Genomic DNA, 18,531 nt, shown 5'->3' on the forward strand with positions numbered 1-18,531 from the left:
GGAGGGCCCTTCTCAGCATGGGTTCAAGTGCGGGGGATGCGTAATGGTGGTTCCAATAAGGGTCTGAGGCGGAACACTTACAATAAAACAAAGAAAAGTTGTGCGCTGCTGATTTTTTTATCAAACAGATTTCATTGAGGATTTCGTCAAGTGCTCTGCGCAATTACATACCATCAGTAAGGTTTTGTGGGCACTGCTCTTTGGAGCATAAATGTTATTATAGTGCCTTTTGGTGGGACTTCACCATGACAACCGGGTTTTAAATAAAGGCCATGTCCCAATACGTAGATTTCTTATACTGCACAGAAACCTGCACAGCTAGCTGAGTTACCCGGCTTTGTGTGCTGCTAGGCACATTGAAGAGCGAACTGGGATATTTAGACGAATTTTTAGCTAAAAGATGATGTTTCAGGTTAGTTTGGGGAGTCGTGTTTGTTGCTGGTGTTCAGAAAGCGAGTTACCGGCTGCTGGGTAGCAGTGGGTGCAGTTCTGAGTTCCGTCTCATACACGGGTGCATGGTGTGTACTCGTTTTTTCTGTGTGCAGTTTCTGTTTGAAGTATGTAGAGATAAGGCCTAGAAATACAGTAAGTTGCTTTCTCCTAGTTTGTCAACTGTTGCATCAGTCAGTTTGTTGGATCTCACTACCTAAGATGGGATAAGGCTGCCCCTTTCGCTTCAGTACAGAAGGTAGGACACCACCCACTGCAATGAAATGAGCAGTGCATAAATGGGGCTAGTATTTATATACACTAGTGGAGGGTGCCCCGTTTATTTCTATCCTTATATTCCTCTTTTTAATGCACATATGAATTCCATCCCCCCACCCCATCCATCCATACCCCCACTCCATCTATCCATCCCCTCCACTCCATCTATCCATCCCCTCCACTCCATCCATCCCCCACTCCATCGCTATCATCTTGCAAATCATCTTTATACACCAATACAGACTTTGCTAAAAATGTAATGCAACACACTGGCATATACAATGCCAATAACTCAAACTTTAATGCTGCGAGACCTATTGCATTGCAAATGCTTGTTTTATTAAAGTGTTTGCATAGCGCAGGTCTAGTCACATGGGGAACGGGAAACTTATCAACTAGTTAGCATAAGAATTGTGGAAATAGTCCTTAGGGGCAGAACTTGAATATGAGAGTTTTCAAGTATTTATGAACCGAAAGCAAGTTAAGGTTGTATCTGAGTTTGTCAGCGGTTCCAAAGTTATAAGACTGCGGTGTTTAATCATTTTAGACCTTTTTAGTTTGCAGCTTTCAGAGCTCTTCTCCTGTGATGGTGAGTTTTTTAAAATCAGAGGGGGAAGCTAAGGCTGTATGGTGTTGGTTTGTAGATGATTAACATTTTAATGTAGATTTTGACTTCCAAGGAGAGATAGTACAGGGCGTCTCACAATAGGAGTTTGAGGCAAGCTGCAGCATAAAAGGTGGTTTTAAGGCTAGGGCCCACTAGGAAAGGCCAGCCAGCCTCGCATTGCTGCCATCTAGTTGTGAAAACTAGGGTTTGAGCTGCAGTTCTGAAGACTGAAAGAGGAACAAAGGGTTTGTTTTGTTTCGGTCTAGGGGAAGTCCGAAGGATCCAGATTTTGTTTCATTGTAAGTGTTCAGTGTCGTATTTTAGTAAATTATGAAGCTTAATGATTTTCATAAGGAGCCAGTAAACCACTCGTCTTGAATTAACATAACTATTCCTCTTCAAAATGTGAGGGGGAAAAACAGCAATGAACCCTTTAACAATTAATTTCTCCCAAAGTCCTGCAGCAGCTGACCCTAGTTCCAAAGGCAGTCAATGTTATACAAGCAGGTTTGATTACAACTCTTTGCACTAAGAGCCTGTGCTGGGGCAGACTTTCTCTCTTTGAAGATCTTCCAAATAGCTGTCCCACAATCAACTGAGAGGATGTGAAAATGTCAGTATTCGTGAATAAGCATTTCCACAGATCTAAGCAGGGAAGGCCGCTAATATTGCATTATGCAATATTTTCATCTGAGTATTTACTTAAGGAAAATTGACCTATTATATTCCCTCCTTTCAAACCAATGCAGTACATCTACATGATATGATTCGTAAATTTGGGGTGAAGAGGTGCAATTTACATAATGGGTGGAGTTGAAGCCTACAGCTTTCCCTCTTTTAAAATCAAACTATATGCCACTGGTAATCTGCAACTTTTAAAATGTAAAACCATAGCAATCTAAATGACCCATTAAATATTTCGTGACATTCTGCTTCACACAAGATGCTGCAAAAAAGCATTTTAATACCTATACGTTGTTGGACATCAATATGAAAGCGTAGACCTTTTATCTCTGTACCTATATTCATTTTCAATATGGAATGTTGCTGTATTACCGGTTGCATATTATACTAGTAATAGTTGCTCTAGAGGAATTTAAAGGCTTAAATGTTCTCTCCTCTTCCACTCTGTCCTTTGCTGCCAAGTTGGTTATGATTGATTGGCAGTGAAGACTGATTTCTAAACCCTCATTCACTTCTAGTGATCCTCTAGAGCACAGTCACCAGTGATGTCCATCCATACTGTATCCCAACCAGTCATGTGAGTCGGAGAAGTCAACTTTTAGACTGCACTCTTTCAAATGTCTGCTGTTTTTCCATGCAGTGTGTCCCGAGAGGCCAGGGAGTACACTGAGGCTACAGAGCTAAATTGTGCTAGAACTTTGTTTCCCGAATCTTGCTTAGGCGCAAGGCAGTAAGAAGGGGAGTTTTTGCTGTCCATCTTTCTTGCTTTTCAGAGAAACATCAGATGGCTAGCTATCGAGAATAAATGTATGCTCCATGTATGTTAAAAGAATTAATTTTTTAATGTCGAAGATTTATGTACTCAATTAAATCTCCCTGGGATATATTTTATGCATTTATACAGCTTTCGAACGGAATTCCAATTGAGAGCTGGTTCATGGACAAAAACGACAAGGAGCTTCTGAAATTGATCCCCTTCCTGGAAAAGCTGGTAGAACTGGTGAGGTTTGCTGAAACTTTTTAAGGCCTCAATTGTAACTGGAAATGGCATGCTTTCATTCTCTGAGGAGGGGGCTTAACTGCATGCTGTTTTGTAACTGTTTGATTGGGCTTCCCTTTTTGCAATCGGTTATGTGCTGATTATCCTGATTAATTTGTTCACAATCGGGTTTATTTACATTCCCAGCATCAGTAATTTGAGTTGGATGGAAACTAATTTTGTGAGGGCAGAGTATTCTCCATAATGTCCCTCACATGCCCCCTGATTCATGCTGTCTTTGTATTTTCTACATATAGTGTTTTCTCTTGAGCTCCCCATTTATATTTTCTCCAAACCAGTGAGGACTTGAGCATGTCATAATTGTAACTTGTGCTGACTCATCAGCTTAATCATCAATGTAATTAGTTTAACCTTTTTCTTAAATGTCCATGTTTTTTGGGGGTGGGGTTAAGTTAAGCAGTATCTTTATACATTTTTATTATGTTTGTGATCTTCTGGACTTTGCGTTTTTTCCCAGCTTAAGAGAACACATGGAGTGACGAGCAGTTTTCTGCATCCCTCTCCCAGAGAACCAGTTCTGATAATAAACCAGCCTACTCTTCACTTTTTCCCTCCATTTCTAAACTTTCTCAGGTGACTGTTCATCATTCTGAAAATGCTTGAAAACAGCACCAGATAAAAGATCACATTAGACCCTATTTTATGGCAAACATGCTGCCTGCTTGCATCCCTAAGGGGAAAATGTTTCTACATTGCTATGCAATTTGCTGAAATCACACCCTGTTTAAAAGGGGAGGGGGTGAGGCTCTGGGGTGATCCTGTGACCCAGTCTGTAAATCTGGTGGGATGTAACTTTCTCTATACTTGTGCCAAGTTGTATTGTTTCTTTACAATCTTAGTATTTTCGTATTTTGTCTGCAGTTAGTGCGGTGTATGAGGTCATTGGAATGCTACTAAAGCTTCCATTGACTTCCTGTGTGGTTTGGCGGTACTTTTGCTGCTTTCTTTGGTTTTTGAGCTATACATTGAAAAAACGGTCAGGCCTTTTGATGACATTGATTGTAGAGCATGAACTCCTTCCTAAGATTGTCCTTGTTGACCTAAACAAAATGGACTGCTTCACCCATGTAATACAATTTTCAACCATATCAGTCAGCAAGTGTGCCTTCTGGGTAAATTCATTTAAAGCAACCTGCTGATAGCATGTGTTATATCTAATTTGACTCAAATGCCAAATTGATCTTAAAATCATAATTCTGCTATTTATGGCCTTCGTTTTGATCAAATCAGTTAGTCAGCATCACCAGGTGGATGCCTTCATGACTTACCTTGTGGCAATTTTGGTCTACCGAAACAGACTTTGAGAACTTTCAATATTTTGTCCTTGTATGCATATGATAGTTACAGTTAGGGTGACTGTTCGCCTCCGTCCGTAGACTCCCACCTGCTGATTCCCTCCTCCCAAAAATACATTAATGAACTTCTTTTTCCAAGTGAACTGGTGAAGGGAAAGAGTGGGGTGCTTTTTATATGCCCTCCACATGATTGTTGCTGGCATGCTAAGCTCAAGTAAAATGCTTTGGAAGCAGTTTCTAGGACTACAGTTAGGCGATAGTGTCCACAAAGGTAACAATGGGAAGAGTTTAAGGACTCTGAGTCCACCTAAAGGAAATTGTATTTTACTCAAACTAGAAAAACTATTTTGAATTATTTTTACCTAAGCAAGGTTCTCACTGCACTAGGGCACATTTTCATAATTGGACAGGGAGAGCTTTTCCCGCTTTATTCCTTTAACCACCAATGATAAACCTGCAAAAGCATCCCCAATGGTTGATATAATTTACATAGGTTTCCGTTTAGGCAATTTGGCTGCTTAATATTCACATCACATTTTCATGGACTGGTCTTTCAAATTTCGGGGCCCACAACATTACCCAACAATGTGCTTTTGGTTCAATTTTCAGGTCCAGGTAAATAAGCCTTTGTGTTCCACATTGTTAATCCTTCCATGCCCCCAACAGGATAGAGAGCAAATACAAGTACATTTTTCAAATGCTGCGGTGCAAATGTAGAGCTGATGGTTTTGGTGGCAGTGAGAATTTAATATATTCTTCTACTCTTCCTTTCGGATTTCCAGATAAAGAAAGCAAAAACCTGGGCAAATGGCAAGAAGGTTTATGCCATTAGTGCCATGACTAACCTAATGGCAAATTTCAGTTTTCTACTTTAGGTAAGGTTGATGCTTATAGAAAGGGCAGTTATATTCGGTATCTCTTTTCAGAGGGTGGGCAGTAGTCTTTTTGATGCGTATCTTCTAGTCCTAAAAGTTGCCCAAGCAGTCTTAACACAGTTTTACTTAACATATGAATATCTTCAATCTGAGTCTTAGAAGATAATGGATCGACCTTTTTCAGCTACCACCCCCTTCAAATGAGACTGATGGAGAGATTTACCAAATTATGGCCAGATCGGATGCCTATATAGCAGTAGATCCAAAACGATGGATCCATTAAAACCTTCATGCAAGTGTAAAAAGGCTGAATTAAATTTTTTATTTCAGATTAAAAATCCTTGAAAAAGCACATAATGAAAATGATAAAAGCGCATTCTAATCCGAACATTGGACTAAGCAAAAGATCAACTAGCCAAGAATTCAACTTGTTAAAGATTCAGCGAATTGGCCTTAACAGATCACATAAGTAGAACAACTGCTACAGATACATTGTGCAAAACAGCCAAAGTGTAAATTACAATTGACAATATAATGGTCATATTAGCAATAAAAAATGCTTCCTAAATAAAAACAGCATGAAAAGCACAAAACTTCACATATATGCAGTAAGAATGACAAAGATAATGCACATCAAAAGTTAAGTGCCATCAGTGCAATAAAATACAATTAAAAGTCGAATTCTAAGTACAGATAACACTAAAAAAGGTGATTGGCAGAACATAAAACATATGCAGAGGATAAAAATGTGGCATCGCTAATGGAGATCATTTTGTCTATCCGTTTATCCTGTCTCCAGTATTCGTCAACATGTCTAAGCAAGGTTAAATTTAGACCGGGACTCAAACAAATAACCTTAGTAATCCAGAAGGGCATTAAGTGCATCCTGGAGGCTTTTGAATAAAGACTCAACAGCCTCTATACAGTAGCTGAGATCCCAGCCGTAGGGTTTGTACTTCATCATTTCAGGAGCTCAATATTTGGCCAGAAATGTACCTGAGGGTCTATTTCGTTGTCCACCAACATTTGGACAGTGGTATGATCTGGTTATGTACCTAGAAAGAAGCAGTGAAAGCCCTCCTGATCATGGCCGCTATTCTGCATGGTGTTGCATCGAGTGAATTTCCCATGTCCCTTAAGGTAGTGTTTCTGGAGCTGTTCTATAAAGGCAGGAAAGGGGTTTCTTTTAGGGGAGGAGATGCCCCTACGTGCATTAGAAGTGGCATATTTTCCTCAAGGAGAAGTCTTTTGACTCTGGGTCAGTGGAGGCAGATAAAGCTGCGTCATGAATGGCTTGATGGTCTGTGTCGCAGAGTAGCTAAGAAACTGACTAAGATGATTAGAACTGAAGTCGCTCAGTACTCCTCAACTTGTTATCTGGATAACTAAATGGATGCCTTTCTGCAACATGAAGAAGAAATACCCATACAATGTGATTCTCCGTTCAGGACAGTACAGCCTATCCAGCTGAACACCATCGTTAAAGAGTACACACACATGCTGGAACTCAAAGTAGTTCTTCTGTGTTTGAAGGATGACTGAGCAAAAGTCTGTGTTGAATGTGTCCAACCATGCAGCCATCATTTCTTACACACAAAACCAGTCCCGAACAAGATTACAGCCCCTTTGCAGGAAATGTGGACTCTGAAAAATGAATTGCTCCTGTGGCGATCCAACTTTCAGGAGAAAAGAATAACAGTGCACATCATCTTTAAAGCATTGAGTTTTTGTGTGGCCTGGCAATTTGCTACACAAGAGACACAATGCCCAAACTGTTTCCAAACCAAAGTATATGGGGGATGCACACTCGTTTGTTAGGACACTACTGTAAACCTGTCCTTCAATCCGCAGGGTAACCCAGATTAAGTAAAATCTGCTGTAAAAGGATTAATTGCCTCAATCTGCTGGTAGTGTAATCTGGACTTTTTGAATTAATGGACTGACCAAATTGGAGGCTGCCACGCAGGAAGGGACAGCAGGATAAGCTATTCCATCGCACTCTGTTAAGTAAGGCAGTCTGGCACCTGAAACCCTACAGTACCTTTTAAACTGCATACCTTCGTAGTTGGTGTTTTTAATCACTATGATCAAGCTGCAAGATACAGAATTTTCTGTTTGAGAATATTACCTGATTTTATATAGGAATATTAGACGTACTGACCCCTCTTAGTCCTTGTAAATATTGTCTGAGATTCGATATAGATCATGCAATCTGTATTATTTACTTTGCCTTTCGGCGCACTAGCTGAGCAATGTTTAATGATCTTTAATTATCAGCTGCTTAATCTACAATGTTTATCAAAGACCTAATGCGATAAATATAATTCTGTCTATCGCATTTGCTTCCACAGAAGCAGGCTCATGTCTGTCAAAGTAGACAATAGCTAGATCAGTATTTCTTTCAAATTGTTTACTGAAATGCTAAACAGTGGATCTGTTGGGTAACATTCACAGTTAGCAGGTCTTCTTGCTGCCACATGAAAATGAGGCACATTTGCTCTTAATATTGCTTAATTTGCATACTAAAGCTAACTTTGTATGGGTAAGCAAACCTTATGAACAGATTAGATAAATTAATGAAAATTGTCTTTCTTATCCCTCTTGATGGATTTTCTGCTTGGTATTACATTCCTGTTGTTGTTGCATGCCGGAGATCCTATGATGGAAGAAAATATCTATCTTATTCGCCAGTAGCCTGTTCCCCTAAACTTCCCCAAGTAGCCATGGTGTGTGGGAGTTTCAGACGGATCTGAGAAACTCTTTGCTTGTTCAGGGCACCTGCAGGTGCTTCTGGGCTTTGGTCCTGAAAGGGCGCAACACTCAATTCCGTGTGCAACAAAGAAGTCATAGGGCACTTGTTACAGTAGTTGCAATATGTGTAACTAGTATCAACTCAGAATTATGCATGTACCATCCCAGCAAGATACTTTTCATCAGGGTCGTTGATATGCCTCCCAACACAAAGATGAGAAGCATAAATTGTTCTCTACTGTTGACAATCACTGGATCTGCTACTGCTACTGTGACACGATAGCCTTTCAGGATATTCTGTAGGGCAGATTTTTGACCGCTATAATATTCAGAGAGGGTTCACTTAAGCTCATTTTGTTAAGAATGGTTAGGGTTGCTAGATATGTTTGAAGCCTCAAATTTTTAGCCTCTGATTTGTAGGGGCTCTCTGATTTTGCTGAGACTTCTCCTAAACATTTGCTAAAATACCAACGGTGGGAAGTTGTCAAGATGAATATGCAGATCTTTCATTGTTCCTCATGCTTCACCTGAGATCAGAATGTTGTCCCCCTCAATGGCAAGTTACGTAGTTAAAGCTTCTCCAATCATTGGCACAGGTGAAAACGCTTTTTCTTAGCTTCTGTCTACAGCATTAGTCTCAGAATAGCCGACCACTCAAGGAGGCGGAGCTTGCCAGCTCAGCAAGATGGTCGCGGACTAGCAGAGCTCTGCAACTCCATTGCACTATCCTTTAAAATCCTGGCAGACACTTGATCCTAAGCAGGGCGAGGTCGACCGCATATAAGATCAGAGTTCCTGTGGAGTCGATCCGTACTGCTTTGAGTGGAAAACTCGGTGAAATGGCTGAGTAACTCCTGCCGCCTGCTAAGAGCCCGGGTCCTGTCTGCGGACGTTGGCGCGGGCTGTTGACCTGCCAAGCAGAGCCACGGAGGAAAGTACGGAGCCTGATCGCCGGGCGGCCGTGCCAGTGTGGAGGCTCAGACCTGGTGAGTGAGCTGTGCGAGCGGCCCTGCGCCCCGGCGAATATCCTTCCTGAACGGCGATCTCCCTGGAGGACCTGAATAAGGGCGTGGTGCAGCTGAAGGCCGCGGTTCTGTAGCTGAGGCTGGAACAACAGTGAGTGACGCAGCTGCTTGGGAGCACCAGGTACCCTGTCGTGCAAGCTGTGATCTAATTGCCTGCCTACAGTGTCAGTGAGCAGCGAGGGCCTCAGTAATTATCCCATAAAGTGTCACCAGCTCCCACAGTCAGTATCTGCAGCGCAGCGGGGCTTCTCTGCAACATCACGGGGAAGAGCTCCCCCACCCCCCGCTCAGTCGCCTAGTGTGCGTCACTGCACTGGCTATTGGCTTGGTCTACCTGTGGAGCAAGATTCTGGGTGACCCTGTGGAATTGCAGTGAGTTGAAGAGTACGGAGTGAGCTAAGGTGCTTTGCCTTGACAAGAAGCCTGCAGTGCTCGCAGAGAGATGATTGCTGAAGCGGGCCATCATACACCCAGCACTTGGACATAATACCTTGTAATGGTCAGAACTGATAACCCCAGGGGGCTAGAGAGCCAGATCATCCTCTGCAATATGCCACAGTAAGCTGCTGCCGAGGAGCATAGCGAGGCGTTGCCTACTTAGGCCTTCTCGTCTGCCTCCTACTACCTACTTTTTGGCGCAACGATCTTCCTAGGTGAGCTGATAGGAGGGAAGGTACCAGGTCAGGAGGAGTTTCTTGGGATTCTAAAGTGGCCGGGACCTGCGTAGTGCTCTACCTGCGACAGTCTGGCAGCGATGGGGAAGACAGACAAAGTTCAGTCCAAGCTTCCATTCGAGCAACGAAAAGCCAGTGGTCGGGAACACGATGACTCCATCCCCTCCTGATCAAGGTGAAGTGGGCGAGGACAACTCTGCAGATTTTCGCCAAAGCCTGACCACGATATAATCTAGTTTCAGCGCTATAGATGGGAAGATTGACTTGCTGGTTTACAGGGTTGAGCGGATGTCTTAACCCCTTGATAAGCACACCAAGAGATTAGACATGACGGAGCAGAGGGTAACCGAGGTGGAGGTGCCCCATATGTAGATGGTTGCAACACAGAAGCAGATGGGTAAGGCCCTGACGTGATAGCAGGTCAAAGCTGAAGACCTTTAAGCGAGGTGTAGATTGAGCAGTCTACATTGACTGGGACTATGGAACTCTTCGTCAAAACCTGCTGGTAACACTCGTCATATTTGTTATCGATTATCGCCAGGTTTCTGAACTATAGAGACAGGGATGCAGCCCTGAAACGGGCCAGAGATTTGGGAACATTGCAATATGAGGGCTCCACAATCTCCATGTTCCCCGATTTTTACACCTAAAGTTCAGGAGGCACGAAGACAGTTTGCCCCATTAAAGAGTGCTCTGTGCTCAAGAAGTGGTATACGCCATGCTATACCCTGCGAGTTACCATGAATGGGGTTTCAAGAGCTTTCTAGATCCAAAGTCCCTACAGAAAGCACTCAAGAACTACACTAAGGTGCAACATCAGTGGAACAATCGCAGGGAGCTGAAGTGGGCACCATGGACGAAAATTAGTAGATCGGTACCGTAAGCATAGTTCAAAGCGAGATATCCGGGTGTGGCGGGGAGGGAGAAGATCGGTGCACCCCCACTTCTTATTTGGTCAGTTCTGTAGCTAGGTTATGGTATTGGATGTTGGACAACTAAAGAGACGCACTAGATTGCTTTTGGATGGTAGTTGTGGTATGGGACGCTCCCCATACAATTGTATTTCTTAGGCCTGACTGTTATTGTTGGGACGCTATGGCTACACACCACTTCACATATGCATACACTCTATAAGACGCTGTGAGCAATAGGAGTGTTCAATTCATAGTCTTGTATCTCTAAATTAGATGTGTCAGAGCTCGCCCCACTGGGGCAATTTATCTCTCAGATCACCTGTGATATAAATGGCGCTTAACCGGCAGGTAGCAGGGGTCACAATATTGTATCTGCAAACTATAGTGCACATCTGAAAGAAACAGGTTAGTATTAGATTCCTTACCTTAGAATATCCCCAGGCGTCAGACTGGATCCGGAAACTTTTGCGTAGCAGTACCCTTGCGTGTCGGTAGGCGTCGTCTGCAGCTCCGCGTCGGTCGTTGGCGCCGGGATGACGTCGCCGGAGTACTTAGATGCCGCCCTCGCGCACTGACGTCTTTTTTCCGCGCCAGCAAGCCCAGATCCAGAAAAAGTAGTACCCATAGTCCATTTTCTTTTTTTTTTTTTTTTTTTTTTAAACCTTTATTGTGCAGATGGGGGCATACATATACGGGCCTACAACCAATCAGGCCGGCAACCAATCAGGCCGGCCACAACACATTATGAAGGCACATGAGACAATAATGAAATTTCCCGGCAGTCGCCCAGCGTTGTGCAAGCAAGCGATACAACATTAAAGGGCTGAATATAACCGCTGGAAGCAGGATTAGAGAAGGTTAATTTTATAATATAATAGGAAGTATAGCAGGATCAGGTGCAACTTTTTAGTCATCTAAGTTCCCATGGCTGGCCACGTTTCAAGCATCAAAACAGAAGGGCATCGATAGAAACGGGTAACAGCAGCGGTTAACAGAAATCAACTTATAGACACCCCAGATCAAGACAGTCCCCACCGCGGCCCATCACGCACCCGTCGACCACCTAAATGTGTGCTAGTACATAAGAGGAACCAGAGCAGCAGCAGAAGTATATGCATTCACTATACTAACCCAAGTAAATAGAAAAAGAAGGGAGGAAAGAGTATCAGAAAGAGGGAAAGAAAGAACGCAGCACTACTGCACGCGCCCCACAACGATAAAAGCGTGCAGGACTAAGAGACCCGCTATCGGGGTCAGGGCGTGCAAGTCATGATATATGTGCAATCAGTACCGTAGAAGCAAGCAAGTCATCCTCTTCCCCACCAGCTATCACACCATGGGAGACACGCACAGACGCAGCGTCCCGATAAAGGGATACAAAAGAGCCATAGAACTGAAAGAAAAACGAACAGTAAAGAGATCTCATCCCTCCCACCCCACCCTGCAACCCTGCAGAAGGCTACGGCCTACCCCCCCCCCCCCCCAGCAGCGGGCCTGTCGCCCTAAATAGAACCCGAAATATAGGAAGATTAGAAAGTAAGAGAAGAGACAAAACAGAAAAAGGGGGGGAAAAGGAACCAGTGGGAGAGGAGATCTACAATCGAGTCATTCGGCCCCTACCCCCCGCCTTCACACAGATGAAACCCACATCAGAGCGAGATCGACACAACCTCAAGTATCAGAAACATTCGAAGGAATCAGCCATATTGTCTCGGCTGCGAGCATTCCTCATCTCCATCCGTTAACCAGTAATCCGCCGGGTCTATTCCGGCTCACCCCTGTCCTCTCTTGATCATAGCTTTCATACGCAATAGAGTATTGGGCAGCAAATAGTTCGAGGTGGAATGGACACAGGATCGAAACAAAGCAGGCCAAGGGCGTAAACCAGAGGGCCCCAGTATCAAACGGCATAGCAAGCAATGGCTGCGGCAGTCTAGACTGTCCAATAGCAACATCAGGAGCAGCAAACAGTCAGGGTGCAGTCTCGCCGCCCAAAAAAGCGAGGTCGCCCCGCAAGGTAACAGCGGGACCACACCAAAGCAGTTCGAATCGAACATCCACCTTGCTCCCCAGTCAGTCGGGCATAAACGGGGCCCGACGTGGGGCCCCCGCCCGCCACAATCAAAGCTACCTGGAGATTCGGGGCCGCAGGTGTACAGTCTCGTAGATGCACGGCGGCAGCACTCCTCGCAGCAGCCGAGGGGGACGAAGCAGCACACACTCTGAGTCTAGCCGCGTTCACGAGGGACGGCCCAACAGACATGGCGGCAGACCTATAATCTTGCACAACAGCGCCGAAGACCATGGCCTCACGTAAAGAATATAGGGCGTCAAGGATATCACCAATCGTGGGCTCACGCTCACAGAACTCGGCCCTCGTGCATTTCAGCGACCCAGGTTCGCCGCCCGAGCAGACCCATGACTCAGGGCGCCGGTCGCCATCTTGCAAGGTCAGCCGTGACTCTCCGCGCCTCAACTTCTGGAGTGGGCTCTCAAGCAAGGCCCACCGCTGGAGTCCCCTCGAGCCCCAGAAATGGCAACCTGGGTGCAGAAAGGAGGGCCACCAAAATTGGGGACCGCCGGCGCCACCGTCCCACGGACAACGCCCGCCGATTCTGGGCGAAGGGCTTCAAGATGGCCGGACAGGGCAACAAAGGGGGGGCATGCCTTCTGCACGGTCTACCCCCATCCGAGGCGGGCCGCGCCCCACCACAGGGCCGCCAGACCGGGCTCGGTCAGTCGCCACCGGCACAACCGCACAACGGCCTCTTCAGCCGACCCCTCTCCTCCACCAGGGGCCGACACCAACACCCCTACTCCGGCCGACCGTCACAGGCAAGTCCCCGGTCTGCACGCCGCGGAGGCCCCGGACCAAGCAAGGGCATAACTCCAGATCCGCAGCACACAGGAGCCCACGGGACAGACGGTGAGTGCGAGCATTGTTTCACCTTTCCATTTCTTGCAGAGTGTGTCGCCTCGGGGCAGGATGGAGATCAGGATATGCGTTTAGGCAGGAAGGTTGGCGGAGCCGAGCTACAGTGCGGCCATCACGGTCGCGAGCTTGGCTCCTCCCCCCCCCCCCCATAGTCCATTTTTAACTAACTTTTTTGATCCTTTATGATCATCTTTCGAAGTCACTCGACTCCGACGGTGCCGGTAGGAATGCCCGGGTTCAAACCCTGCGTCGATTGTAGCTGACTGATGCCTGTTACCGACCCCCATCGCCAGTGCCTTCACTGTCTGGGCCCCGACCACGAAGACAAGTCCTGCTCCGACTGCCGGGCCCTGACGTCCAAAGCTAGACTGGAGCGGTCCCGCAAGCGACTCGAGCTCCGGCAGTCAGCCCCGTGCCGCTTGAGGTCCCAGTCCGGAAGGAGGTCGAGGGACCGGTCGCGGACCGGAGTCACCACAGTTCCGGGAGTTGTCATCGGTCTTCGGGCTCGAAAGTCCCCAGGTAAGAGGCACAAGAAGTGGAAGAGGCGACATCGCTCTTCTGAATCCCCCCGGCGCTAGCGCGACGCGGCCGGGGGTTCGGGCAACACTGCCCACGCGGATCCGCAGGCGTCGCAGCCTGCTCCATACCCGCCGGTCCCTGAGCAGAACGCGACGCCGGAGGAGATAGAGGCATTCCTCATGGCCATGAGGTCGCTCACTCCTCCATCGGGTTCCACAGCGCCTTCGGGCCAAGCGGGCCGGGTGCTTCGGTCCCGAAGCAGCAGGGTTCCCGTTGGATCCAGACCCGGGTCTGTCGACCTTATGACCTTGCCGACGCCAGCCCCCAGGGTGTCCCAGGACGACGTCGACCCCGGTCCTACCCTCGATTCGGGTCAGAGCTGCATATTCGACGCCGCTAGGAGATTTTTACTTGTAAGAACCCGCCCCATCCTTTGACCCTGGTTATCAGGAGATGAGTGGCGAGGAGGATTGGGAGTGGTCCGAGGACCCTCTGGCACGTGAGTGCCAGTCTTCTCAGGACTGGGCAAGTGAGCTAGGGGAGGCCAGTGGTCTAGACACCGCCCCCAGACACTGCTTTTGTCTCCCCTCCTACTGTGGCTACAGAGGGGGCTGCCTATAGTGTGGTGCTGGCGTGGGCTGCCAAGGCCTTTGGCTCCCCGTCGCGGCAGTGAAGACTAACCTCCTCACTGAAGTCCTTAAAGCGCAGGCAAGTTCGGCTGAGACTCTGCTGCCGTTTAATGAGGACTTGTCTGATGTTCTTCTGGGCACTTGGTCCAAGCCCGCTACAGGTCCGCCTGTGGATAGGAACTTGGCCAGGCGCCACCGCCCGGCTCCAGGTGACCCTTGCTTCCTGTCCACCCACGCCACCCCCGAGAGCCTGGTCATCCAGGCCTCTAACTCCCAGACCGCATTCCCAACGGCTCCCCCTGATCGGGAATCCAAGAGGTACGAACAGTATGGTAATCAGATGTTCGCCTCAATTAGTTTGGGGTTACGCTCAGTCAACACCGCGTGCCTCTTGGGCCGTTACACCCACTCCCTATGGGACACGGTCGCGGACGTGCTGCCACAATGTCCGGAGGGGGTCCGGACTACACTCACCCAAGACCTTGTGGAGGGTCGAGATGCGGCACGGTATTCCATCCGGCGTGGGCTAGATACCACGGACTCGCTGGGCAGAGCGATTGCAACGACTGGCGATTAGTCGCTACGCCTGGCTGAGGTCTGCCAACTTTTTGGCTGATGTCCAAAACACCCTTATGGACATGCGGTTTGATGGCCGTCGCCTCTTTGGCGGCAAGGCAGACAGTGCGCTTGAGTGCTTTAAGGACTCCAGGGCTATGGCCAAGTCCTTGGGCCTCTCGGCCCCGCGCCAGCAAACTGTTGCCTTTCGTGGCCAAGGAAGGGGTGCCCCCACACGTCCTGCTAGCCACGGACGGCAGACTAACATCCAGCGCAGTGGCGGACGTGGTAACCGCCGTGGTGGCGGTTGGGGACAACGGCGAGATAAGTCCACACCTACCCCTGCAGCATCCGCCTCAAAACCCTCCTAGTCCGAGCTTTCAGGCCCATGTGACGCCAGTGGGGGGCAGGGTTCGCCATCACCTCCTCCACTGGCGCACAGTCACATTGGACAGGTGGGTGCTGCAAATCTTCTGAAGGGGCTACTCCCTCCCGTTCGAGGCGACCTCTCCAGCCATGCCACCGCAGTACCACAGCGTGTCGGGAGATCACTTGAGTCTTCTGCAGGAGGTGGTTACGGCCCTCGTGACCAAGGGGGCCATCGAGCGCGTTCCTGGACCAGAAGTAGTGTGTGGTTGTTACTCCCACTACTTTCTGGTTCCCAAGAAGGGCAAAGTGGGCCTACGCCCTATCTTGGACCTGCGGAACGTCAACAGCTTCCTCCGGAAGGAGAAGTTCAAGATGCTGACACTGGCTCAGGTCTTAGCTTCCCTGGACCCGGGAGACTGGATGGTAGTGTTGGACTTGCAGCATGCTTATTTTCATATCCCCGTCCTGCCGGGGTTACCTGCGGTTTACGGTTGGCCCAGAGCACTTTCAGTTTACCATGCTCCCCTTCGGCCTTACCAGCGCCCCACGGGTGTTCACAAAAGTGATGGCGGTGGTCGCAGCTCATCTGCGAAGGTTAGGGTTTTCAGTCTTCCCCTACCTCGACAACTGGTTGTTGAAGGCGGGCTCGCCCCAGACAGTTGTCAGCCACCTCCAGACTACGGCCGACCTGCTGGGGTTCTCTATCAATGTTCCGAAGTCACATCTTTGTCCCTCTCAGAAGCTCCTCTTCATCGGAGCTGTTCTAGACTCGGCGCAGTTTCAGGTTTATCCTCCCGAACAGCGGATTCGGGATATTCGGGCTCTGATTCCGATCTTTCAGCTGCTATCCCGAGTCTCGGTCAGGTTGACGCTGCGGCTTCTGGGGCTGATGGCATCCTGCATCCTTCTGGTGTATCACGCCCGGTGGCGGATGCGGGCTCTGCAGTGGGACCTGAAGTTTCAGTGGGCCCAGCATCAGGGCAACTTGTCCGACCATGTCTTTATCTCGGAGAGACAGTTGCAGTGGTAGCTCACGGACCTCGATTGGGTCAGCGGCAGATCCTTCTCCCTACCCCAACCGGAGCACGTAGTTGTGACGGACGCGTCCCTCCAGGGCTTGGGGGGGTCCACATGGGAGAGGCGGAGATCAGAGGCCTTTGGTCTCTGGCGGAGTCCCGGCTCCACATCAACCTTCTGGAGCTGGGGGCGATCCGGCTTGCACTGAAGGCATTCCTCCCCTCTGTCCGGGGGAGTGTAGTGCAGGTGTTCACGGACACCACCGCCATGTGGTACTGCAACAAACGGGGCGGGGTGGGGTCGTGGACCCTATGCCAGTGGCTGGAACATCAGGGCGCGACCCTGGTAGTTCAACACCTGGCAGATTCCCTGAAAGCCAAGGCGGACGAACTCAGCCGTCTGTGCATGATGGCGCAAGGCCTCTTTCAGCAGTGGGGAGAGCCTTGGTTAGATTTATTCGCCACAGAAGAGAATGCGCAATGTCATCAGTTCTACAAGTTGGAATTTCCAGGGCTGCAGTTGCTCGGAGACGCTTCACGTCGCGAGTGGAGCTGCGGTCTGTTGTACGCCTTTCCACCTATACCACTTCGGCCCAGAGTAATGAAGATCAGACGCGAACAGGCCCAAGTCATCCTTGTGGCTCCGGACTGGGCACGAAGATACTGGTATCCAGAGCTACTCAGCATGTCTGTCGATCCCCCGATTCGTCTGCCTCTTCAGGAGGACCTTCTGTCGCAGCAGTAGGGGGCGGTCCTCCATCTGAACCTGTCCAGTCTCCACTTACATGCGTGGAGATTGAGCGGCGGCAGTTGAGGCCATTTGACTTGCCTCGTGAAGTCTATAATGCCATTCTGGCAGCCAGGCGTCCCTCCACAAAATCGGTATGCGCCTGCAGATGGAACAAATTTGTGGCATGGTGCACAGCAAAGGCTGTGGATTCCCTTTCTGCCACTCTTTCAGAGGTTCTCCTCTTTCTATCTCTCTTGCCCAGCAGGGCTCTGCTCTGGTCCTAACAAGGGCTACCTCTCTGCTATTTACGCCTTCTTAAGGCTCCCTGATCAGCCCTCTTTATTCAAGTCCCCAGTTGTAAATAGGTTTTTGAAGGGCATCACTCATGTTTCCTCCTGTTCCTTTCGTGATGCCTCAGTGGGACTTGAACCTTGTTCTGACCTATCTGATGTGCGCTCCTTTCGAGCCACTTCATAACTGTCCTCTTTGTCTCCTTACTCTTAAGACTGCTTTCCTGGTTGCCATCACCTCTGCTAGGAGGGCGAGTGAGATCCAGGCTCTTTCCTCTAAACCTCCCTTCCTTTCTGTCCATCCGGACAAAATTGTGTTGCGGACGCGACCCTCTTTCCCTGCCCAAAGTAGTCACAGCCTTCCACATCGGGCAGTCCATCACCTTTCCCACCTTCATTCCGCCTCCGCATCCCTCGAAAGAGGAAGAGAGGCTCAACCGTCTGGACCCAAAACGTGTGCTCTCATTCAATTTGGATCGCACACGCCAGTTCTGGGTGGATGACCAACACTTTGTTGGTTACGTGGGCACTAAGAAAGGTCGGGCGGTGCACAAGCGGACCTTTTCTCGTGGGTCGTGTTGTGCATCAAGGTATGCTACTCTTTGGCTAAAAGGGAGCCTCCTGTTGGGCTGAGGGCCAATTCCACTCGGGCCACGGCGGCTACTACTGCCCTAGGCCGGGGAGTCCCCTTGCAAGACAGCTGTCAGGCAGCTACGTGGGCCTCGCTGCACACGTTTGCAAGACACTACTGCCTGGACAGCCAAGTCCGGAGAGATGGCTAACTACTGTTTCTTACAGATATATTGTTACCGAAGGTAAGTATCTTGTGCATTGCACACTGACCTTGAGTGGCAGCTAATGGTCACAAGCGACTTAGCCCGACTCCATGAGAGAG

At 48.5% G+C, this 18,531-nt stretch overlaps 1 protein-coding gene across 2 annotated transcripts in view; it reads left to right on the top strand.

Annotated features, from left to right (window-relative positions):
- CTDSPL2 (CTD small phosphatase like 2) overlaps nucleotides 1-18,531 on the top strand; it is a 459,434-nt gene that overhangs the window by 416,372 nt on the left and 24,531 nt on the right. For both annotated transcript variants that reach the window (XM_086957909.1, XM_086957910.1), the window contains exon 12: nucleotides 2,904-2,999. In XM_086957909.1, coding sequence (XP_086814035.1) covers nucleotides 2,904-2,999 — 96 coding nt within the window. The remainder of the gene's footprint in view (nucleotides 1-2,903; nucleotides 3,000-18,531) is intronic.

This window comes from Lissotriton vulgaris, chromosome 2_1 (genome assembly GCF_964263255.1).
Source record: "Lissotriton vulgaris chromosome 2_1, aLisVul1.2, whole genome shotgun sequence".
Taxonomy (NCBI): Eukaryota; Metazoa; Chordata; class Amphibia; order Caudata; family Salamandridae; genus Lissotriton; species Lissotriton vulgaris.